Source organism: Cryptomeria japonica, chromosome 9 (genome assembly GCF_030272615.1).
Source record: "Cryptomeria japonica chromosome 9, Sugi_1.0, whole genome shotgun sequence".
Lineage (NCBI taxonomy): Eukaryota > Viridiplantae > Streptophyta > Pinopsida > Cupressales > Cupressaceae > Cryptomeria > Cryptomeria japonica.
This window is the reverse complement of record NC_081413.1, coordinates 429,783,060-429,793,284: the sequence shown is the minus strand read 5'-3', so window position 1 is coordinate 429,793,284 and position 10,225 is coordinate 429,783,060. Positions and strand designations below refer to the sequence as shown.

The 10,225-nt window shown below is 36.0% G+C and overlaps 1 protein-coding gene across 1 annotated transcript in view; it reads right to left on the bottom strand.

Annotated features, from left to right (window-relative positions):
* Window positions 1–4,776: 4,776 nt before the first annotated feature.
* Window positions 4,777–10,225, bottom strand: part of LOC131077853 (uncharacterized) — a 57,928-nt gene continuing 52,479 nt past the window's right edge. The window contains exons 6-8 of the mRNA XM_058015437.2: window positions 6,660–6,746; window positions 6,272–6,365; window positions 4,777–6,025 (exon numbers count right to left, since the gene is read on the bottom strand). Of these exons, the coding sequence (XP_057871420.1) occupies window positions 5,202–6,025; window positions 6,272–6,365; window positions 6,660–6,746 (1,005 nt within the window). The 3' untranslated portion in view covers window positions 4,777–5,201. The remainder of the gene's footprint in view (window positions 6,026–6,271; window positions 6,366–6,659; window positions 6,747–10,225) is intronic.

Genomic DNA, 10,225 nt, shown 5'->3' with positions numbered 1-10,225 from the left:
GCAGCAAAAATCTTATTTGATGTGATAGTGCATATACTAGTAGAATACCATAGCATAGAGCTTTACCAAGAGCCATTGGAAAGAGAGCATTTTCCAACTCCTCCAAGGAAAGGGATCTATCTAAATATCAACAATATTTGAAATCTATTTTGTTAGGAGTATAATGTTTGACCATATCCTCAAGGTTATGTTGAATGTCTTACCATTGTTCATCTTCAAATAGATCTTCATAAAATTATTTAAACATGTTACATATATCAGAAGGGTTAGAATGGAGAACGTCAAATTCATTCCTTATAGCACCAATTCTTTCCTTTTTATGCTTGTAATTAAGATAATTAAAAAAGGTTAAAGCTTGTGTTTCCTTGTTTTATCCAATGTAGCCTAGATCTGACTTTGGCCTCTTGTCCTTTGTAATTATCATTTTTTCATAGTTCAAATTCAATAGCAACAATGAAAGTTTGAATTGTCATATCATTAGGGTCTTCGTTGAGAATTTCTCTAGCATGAATAAGTTTTCCTTGGAGTGATTTGTCCTTTCATTTACATTCCCAGTCCATTCATTTTCCAAATAAAAATAAGAAATTGGTATATTGAATAATGGTAACACACCACCAATCAATTTCAAGTCCCCTCGGGGACAACTAAACAAATAGGATTCTTTAAAATGGGAAACATTAAGTTTGAACTGGAGAGAATTGTCAATGTTTAAGTTTTGAAATAAACTTATGCTGCAAACGATAGTGTAATGATCAAAAAGGGTAGTAGAGATGTCCACTTCAACACACAAACCCAACAGATCATAAACCAACAACAAAATAGGAGATATGTAGAATTCATCCAAATTGCTCAATTTTTATCACCTCACATTCTACAATTGGACTGGGTAAACCAATTTTTGGAATGGCTAGAGAATTTATCATGAATAGGATCAACCACTCCCAATGAATCTCAACAAAATAGCCAACCATCAAATTCTTCATGGTTGAAATTTGACCATTTAGACCAATTATAGTCTCGAGGATGCTCAACCATGTTAAAGTCACCCATGAGGATCTAATCTACATTAGGTAGATTATTAGACATTCAAAAACAACTTGAGTCTATTTTTTTATTATGGTAAGGTTTTGAAAGGCCAGGAGCCTTGTACAAAGAGAAGGATAGAGCATGAAGCACAACAAGGCACCAAAGAACAACCAAGAGGAGCTACAACGAGAATACAAAAGATTGAGCATTACAAAGCCTTACAAATTATCAACCCAACATCAAGAAGGTTTAAAGAATAGTTCCAAATATTTTTTATTTACCTCAGCACAAAGATCCTTCTACCATAAACTTATTTTTTTGTAGTAAGGAGAAATCATGAAAACACTAGCAAATTGCTCATGCAACCTCATAACTTTAGGAGAGGAAACACATTCAATAGGAGATTTCCCTCTATTAATTGGCATCTACTCTTCATTGAAAGAAGTATCAGACTCCTCAAAAGTAGTAGGCATTTTGTTCCTTTTTTTAGGAGAGGAAACACATTCAATGGGAGATTTCTCTCTATTAACTGACATCTACTCCTCATTGAAAGAAGTATCAGACTCTTCAAAAGTAGTGGGAATTTTGTTCCTTTTTCCTCCAAACGAAATGATACTTCTTATTGATTAAACAAGTATCGGTAGCATGATTCACTTTACCAAAAGAATTGCAAATAATAGGAGAGCCTTCAAAGACAATTTGTTGCACCAAATTACCATATATGGAAGATTAGGTAATCATAGTAGAAAGCACTTTGTTTTTCCACACACACAAAATCTAGCAAACACCAAACACTTATAAATTTGGTGATAGATTCAATAGCACAATATTGCCAAAGGAATTGGCAATGATCATAAAGATCTTTTCATTCCAATACTCCAACAACAACCTCGGTAATTGAACTGAAACAAGAAACGTGAAGATAAAATTATTTATTGGGTTGAAATCTGGAGACCACTTTTGAGATAAAGGCCATTCTTTTCTATAAACTAGGGGCCTTCTAGATAAATCCTTGAGAAATCCTCTAGATCAGAAAAAGAAAAGAGAAAAAAATTGCTCAACATGGTAGCTTTATCAATCTGACATCTTAGTTATCAAACTCGAGAACCCATCAATATTGAGATGACTGCCACAAAATCTCCCAACAAGCGAGATCCTAAACAAAGTAGAAATTCAGCAATAAGGCAATTGAGAATATCAATTTGGATCTACACATCATCCTTAAACCTTAGTAGAAACACATTTACCAAGACACCCAATAATCGCATCACAATCAAACCCTATCTACAAGTTAGAAGCATGCACAAGATTCCATCGAAACACTAGAGGTTGGAGTAGGGACAGCAACACAAAATGACGCCTAAACTAGTATAGACCTATATAAATCTAGATTCAAAATTTACAGATGAGGAATTGTTTCCTATGTATTTGTTCCCTTACATTTTGTATGAGAGTATGAGAAAACAAATTGAGAAGACTCCTATCAACAAATATTTGACAAGAATTGATATGATTTGACAATGTAGGTTTTCTTAAGAAAAAATTTTGAGACTTGAATTTAAATGTATCTTGGGCATATGTAATCAGCCTTAAATTTATAAGGACCTAGGTCTGTAATAGTAGATCTTTTATTTTTTTAATTAGTTAAAAATCTTTTGGCTCCTTGACCCCATGATGCAGATTTTATTATTAATAAATTTAGATTTTTTTATTAACAAATTTATGTGTCTTAAGGTAGTATATGTATCAAATGAATGAATGTTTTTGGAATGATTTTCCCAATCAGTGATGCAAATTGTTATAGATCAATAAAGTGTCCCCCAAATAAGATGCAGCATATTTCAAAGCCCCAAAACCCTTAAAACTCAATTACCCATAAAAACTCTAATGTAGCATAATTCAAACCCCAAAACCCTAAAAGCTCAATTACCAATAAAAACACTATAATATTGATATCTTCACTATTTATTTTTTATTTTTTAAAGATATTTAAAAGGTATTCAAATTTCAATAGAAACAAATAAGAAGTTATAAAAAAGATTGTTAACCAAAAAAAAAATATCTTGAAGGATTATCGATATCTTCGCTACTAATTTTTTTTAATATTTTCAAGTTACTTAAATGGATATTCAAATTTCAATAGCAATAAATAGAAACAAATAAGAAACTAAAAAAATAGATTTTGCAATCTTCTGTACTATTAAAAACGAAAATACAAATTCTTAAAATTGTTATTAAAATCTTCTTCAAATGTAAAAAGGAAAAATACAAATCCCTATAAAAATTGGCATTTGAAATCACGAGTATAAATATTTTTTTAAGAATGAGAAAATGATATAGATAGATAAATACTGAGAACAGGCCCTCCTTGAACGAACAATTTCAACCCCTGGTGTTGTTCTACTTCTCAGCTTGCTAGCTTATATTATTTTTCCTTGCTAAAACCTGCCTAAAATACCCCCATTTGTGGATTTGTTTTGTCAGCAAATCGGCTATATGCTGCCTCGGAGGATTAGCTCCATCCACTGATGTCAATCTACTAGTCATTTTACTAGCATATATTGTTGTTCCTTGATAAAACCTCCCTAAAATCCCCTCATCTGTGAGATTGTTTTGTCAGCATTTTGATTTTTGTTCAAGGAATGCAGGGTAAATTTGTTGGTTTTAAGATAACTTAATCTGCTTGCAAGATGGGAAGGTTACAATCTTTTTCAACCAAGAAATGGTAGCCCTTTTGTTTTCATCATGGCATCAAAATATTAAGATTTGATGATCCTATTGTCGGCTCTTATTTTCCTTTGGTGTTTTGAGCAGATTTTGCCTTCTTTACAACTTGGAGCCAAGATTGGAGAGATACCCTTCCCTAGAGATGTGCACTCAATTCCATAAGTCATAGGGTTTGTTATCTAGTGTCTTTATGGGATTTTGAAATTTTTTAAAATTGTTTAGAAATTATATTTTACTTCTTCTTAAGGTATTTTTGAGTGCTTGTGTTTGACTCTATTTGAAAAAGGTATTTGTCCTTTGCAATCAACTTTGTCCTCGGGTTTCTATTCCTCCAAAGTCATTTGAATATTGCATATAATCTTGCATTTAAGTGTATCTATTTTTCCAATTTATTTAGGTATCCAACCTTGTCCTAAGGGGTGTTTATTACTTACACCCGATCTAATCCTTAACTGTATTTATTCCTTACACTCAATCTCATCTTCATTAATTTTATTCCTCCAAAGTCATTCAAGGCTTGCACTCAACCTTGTCTTGAGGGATATCTACTACTCCAAAGTTGTTTAAAATATATTCTCAAACTCATCCTTACAGGAATTTAGTTGTTGCACTTGACTTCATCATAAGGGATATTTATTCCTTGTGCTCAACCTTATCCTCCGAGATTTTATTCCTCTAACGTAATTCTAAAATTGTGATGTAGCTCATCTTAAGAGATGCTTACTTTGTACTTGTTTGATATTTGCACAGAACCTTGTCCTTAATGGTGAAAAATCCATCAAATTCATTTGGGGCCTGCACTTAACATCATTCCTTATTTGTGGGGCTGCAACTTAACATCATTCCTTATTTGGGTCTCTGTAGCAAATTGAATCTCAATGTTCTCTTTATGACCGCCATCCTGACAATTGAGCTTGACCTTTTCCACAAAATACAAGAATATTTAGATGAGACAAGATTATATGTATTTTAGTTATTATTCTTAGAAACACCAATTAAAAAAATGATATGAGACAGATGATATAAAATGCAACAAGGCATTAGAATAAGAGATCTATTTATACACTCATCCAACAAAATTCATCCTGCGTACATTAGAGTATATTGATAAATGAAACTTCAGTCCATACGTGATTCATATCAACACTACATGAGTGATTTATCTAAACTGATAATCCTGTAGATCAAAGACTTGGCAACAATGTTACCATGCATCTACTAAGATGCATAGAAAAACCAAAACAACAAGATAGACATGTATTCCTTTTGAGCAAAATGATGCAAATCAATAGATATCATATTCAACCATGAATGGTGCACAATGAAAAGGCTTGTCATTAGATTTGAAAGAACGGGGGCCAACTATTCTCACATCAGAATTGATGACATTGTTGTGGATTAAGTAAATTGGAACATTGTTCAGTTCTGATGGAATGTTGCATTTTGCATCAGTTTTGCATCAAGGGTGGAGGTGGTGGGGCAGCAGGAGCAGTTGGGGGAGGAAGAGGAGAAGAACCAGAAGCATTTGCTGGTGGAGGAGGTGGTGGTGGAGGAAGAGAAGATGAACCAGGGGCACTAGGTGGAGGTAGAGGCCGAGGCCCAGGAGCACTTGGTGGAGGTGGAGGACGAGGCCCGGGAGCACTTGGCGGAGGTGGAGGTTGTGAAGCAGGAGCATTTGGAGGTGGAGGAGGAGCCGTTGGACCTGCATTACTAGGTGGGCCTGAACTAGGAGGGGCAGGCCGTGGTGGTGGAGGAGGCATCCCTGATCGTGGTGGTGGTGGAGGCATACCTTGAGGCTGCATTGACATTTGAGATGGGGGTGGTGGTCTTGCACCTTGTGGGGGTGGTGGTGGTCCCCTTGCCCAACCAGGCGGAGGGCCCATTCCCATAGGAGGTGGCGGTCTTCCAGGGAAACCTTGTGGTGGTGGTGGCATATTGGGTGGAGGTGGTCTCGGTGGTGGTCGGAACTGCTGAGGAGGCATAGCCCCAGGTTGAGGCATTCCACCCTGTTGCTGATGTTGACTTGGCCATGGTGGAGGTGGCCTAGATGCCTGCATTGGAGGTGGAAATGAACCACCCTGTGGTTGTGGAGGTTGAGATTGTGGCATCTGCCCGTGTTGCAGAGGACCATTGCTGAACGGTGGTGGTAGCATTGGAGGACCCACATTACCATTAGCATGAGGACCATTTGGAAGAGATGGTGGTCCACTTGCAAATAATGTGTGTGGTCTGTTCCTCTGTGTACCAGGATTGCTAGCAGCAAGAAGCCGTTCTGCATCACAGATACAAATTGATCATAATAGCAAATTCTAGTTTAAAGAAAATTAATAGCAGAGGTTAAACTAATAGTATAGACTATATTAAAATGAATTAGATAAAAATAAAACTCATTATTATAGATTTCATATTAGCAATAAGCATTCAAAAACATATGTTCTGATGCTTAATCATCTTAAAAAAGAATTTAATGATGTTAATAATGAATAAAACAAATGGAGTGAAGCATGCAAACAATTACCTGCAGGAGTGCCGTGTCGTTCTCCTTTTGTATCCTTTTTGTATGCATATGAGACTGTTATTTGACGATTGCAAAGATATTGACCATTCATTGCCTGCAAAAAGGAATTGAAACATCAGCTGCAAAAGTTAATCACACCAAGCATTAAGGATGAAAAAGACATCCAATAAGAATGTAGATGAGGGTTTTGGAATGAAATCAAAATAGATTTTATAGGGTTTTGAGGTCAAACAAAAACAAGGGAACTTCCTATAAGGCAGTTATGCATGCAGTCAGTTGTAACAAATTGAAACCGCAGCTTGTTTATCCAACAACAGGTTTCATATTTCTCCCAAGAAAACAGATACAATTGATATAGCCTGTCTGAGTTCTTAAGGCAATAGCATACCTCAATAGCAGCATCAGATGTCTCAAAAGAGTCATAACTGACAAAACCAAAACCCCGTGAATTTCCAGTATCAGGATCCCTCATAATCTGCAACAACATTGCAACAAAAAGTCATGCTAGGACCGAATAAATTGTCTCCACAGAAAAAGATGGACTAGTTCAATCTTCTTTCAAATAGACGAGCCCAATAATTTCAATCTGTATTAACATATTGTAACAAAAGATAATGATAAAGATAATATAAGGATCCCCTCTTTATGTCTTGATGGCCTAATTAATTAAAAAACATGCAAGGAAACTGACATGCCTATATGTAGGACAGAATGAGGTGAAATTGGATCAGTTAGATTGGAGCTAAAGACTTCACAATTATAAGTAGAAGGCAAAATGAAACCCTAGTTTCACCTTTAAAATGCACCTGTATCTATATAAACAATTAAAGCCAGGCATCCTACCAAATGGGATGAGCTTAACTGTTAGATCACTGGGGCTCTCATATCCACAGATTAACTTTTTTAATCCCCAGTGGACGTGAGAAATGTTACTGTTAATAGTAGTAAAATATTGTATTCCCACTCTGAGTGCAGGAAACCCCAAAAAAGGTCAGATATAAATTGGAGGTGACAGGGCACCGATGCCTGCAGTTACCCAAAAAGGGAAATTTACTAATCAAAAAAATTAAAATAAAGACAGGTATTCTTACAAAATAGAGAACAGATATTAAATCATGCTTCTTCAATATCAACCCATCTTGAGATCTATATAAATAGGTCAAATTGGAAAGAAAGACTCATTCCATAAGAGCATGGATTCTCTTCTATAGCTCTACCCTAAATATGGACCAAATCATTAAGTGTACCCCTGAGGTATTGGACCCCAAATATGTGGCAGTAGCAAGCAGAAAAGCATAAAATATCTTTCTCCAAGAAGGAACCCTGGCCATGAGCGAACACTAAGAAGTACAAACAATAAGGAATGTTAAATAGATAGAAAACTGATTTTGAAAAAGATCCCTATCCTTACAAATAGCCCCACTATAAAACCTAATGGTGCTCCTTGGTCTTAGAAGAATCTGTTCAACATCAGGCAAAGTGTTATTGCAAAGTTTACAGCAGTGTGCCCCTTGAACAGCGGTATAATCTTGCTTTCCTAACAGATTCTCAAGAGACTTAAGAAATTCTGAAAAGATACCAAGATTGAACTCCCCTAGAGGAAGTTGAAAGGAATTAAGAAATTTAATATAGAGAATACATAGACTTCTACCAAAATCTGGAAAAACTTAGGAAAAGAATTTCTGCAAGACTAGTGACTCATTCTTCAGGGAGGTTGTTATAATTATGCAAAACAGGTTAATACATTGTACTTTTATCTTATAAAGATAATGAGGACATGATATTTGAGGGAGTCCCTTGGTCAGCAAGCTGAGCAAAGTCTCTTTCAGAAGCATTGTTATCATGCCTTCAATCCCAATCTTTGGGTTATTACCTTTGGTTCTCCCTTTATGAAGATAAAGATAATGAGGACATGATATTTGAGGGAGTCCCTTGGTCAGCAAGCTGAGCAAAGTCTCTTTCAGAAGCATTGTTATCATGCCTTCAATCCCAATCTTTGGGTTATTACCTTTGGTTCTCCCTTTATGAAGCACTGGGCACTGGCCTTCTATCTCATAGAACAACAGTCTGCAATAGTAAAAGTTTGTGTCAGTCTATATTCTATTCAAGAATAAAATTTAGACGTCCTTCCTTCAAAGGATTAGGAATGTCATTGATGAACATGTGGCAGATACTAAACTCACACAGAGCAGAGAGCAACTATGATAAATTATACTCAAACATGTTTTGATGTTGAAGTACAAAAGCACAAACCAGATAGAATTGAACTTGCTCATATGGGAGCAGCAAACATATTATATTGTGTGATTTTTCAGTAAGCATCACCATACTGTGCTTATTTGTTTAAAAGCTGCCTGGAATTGCAATCGAGGGCGACTTCAGCTGCTCCCTCACCCCCTACAAGGTCCCATTCAGCCAATTTACCATGAGCCCTCTGACTTTGGACCAAACAAATCCTTAAGAAAAATATGATGTGGCATAGAATAGCCAGCCTATATCCATTCCAAACAGAAACTTTAATATCTATTAGTCAATCAGCTGGAGGCACATTCTTAAAGTTCTCGTGTGGACAATCATCTTCGCTCTAGTTTGTTGTAAACGGTCACTTCATTCTAAACCCATTGACAAGTTGATGTAAGATAAGGCTGAGCAAGTGGAAATTCAAAAAAGATCTCAAGAAGGTGGAGCGGGTGGAAATTCACAAAAACTCTCGGCCCTCTAATCCCTCGGTAACCCATTTTTTTCTAGTAGAACATATGATTATCAAGAATGTCAAAATGTTCACATATTTCATACTGATCACTAACCCGTACGTGTCATTCAAGCATAATTTAGCTGCTACATACAAATTCGAGCAGGCTCTGTGATATATGACCCAATCAGAAACTGCATGACTGAAGAAAATTAGCATGGACTTTTGGGGTCATCAAGCTGTTGTACTTAGAGAATTCTAGAAGTTTGTAAAATACACTTCATCATTTCTACCCACTCAGGTAGAACTGTGAATATATATTTATATTCTCTGCAATTCGCAGTTGCCATTATTTCCATTTTGATTGTCACCATTATCTTTTAACCATACAAATGGCAGATATACAGAACCTTGTTTTGCCTAAACTATTAGTAATCACTACAATATAAACTTTATTACCTGCAATCGGCATGGATTTTGAATTAGACCATGTATCTTCTACAAAACCCATTCTCAGTTCAAAGAGGCATACAAGTTATTGTGGAGTTTGTTCGTTTCAATCGGCTTTCCCTGCTTGAAAAGAATCAACCATAGATTTTTTTTGTTTTTATCTGTCATGCCTGAACTCCAGGACATCCCCAACTTGGTTATGTGCAGCTTCATTCATACACGTATATCATTAGCAGATCAACCAGCTTTCTTTGAATGTGTGAAAATTAAAGGACTTGATGACATCTCTTCCACATTGCTCATCTTCCAACCTTTTCAATCTTGAATGAATGTCCAAAAACTTTCCAAGGTAATCTTCCTCTTGGTATTGCTCCATAAATTTCTGCTCAATCAGTCTCTTCAAGACCATCATTCTCTTCTTTTTAAACAACATCTTCACATACAACTATCTGGAGTTATAGAACTTACACCTACAACAAACTCACTCACAAACACAACTATCCTCTACACAACAATATCATTGGAAGATGCACTCTCAAACCCCCTCTATCCATTTCCACACAATAGAGGACATTAGCACATCTTCTACCCAGCACTACCATTGTTGGAGGACAGCCGACACACACAACACTCATTCTCTTATTATTGCCATGTCCTCTCTCACATGCATTTCTCTACAGCTACAAGACTCCAACAAAATATTAAAGCTTCCTCAATTACAACCCAACAATCATACCATCTCATGCAATTCTTTCCAACTTGCCTGGCGAGCAAACTTGGCTCTGATACCAAATAATGCAGTAGGGCAGAAT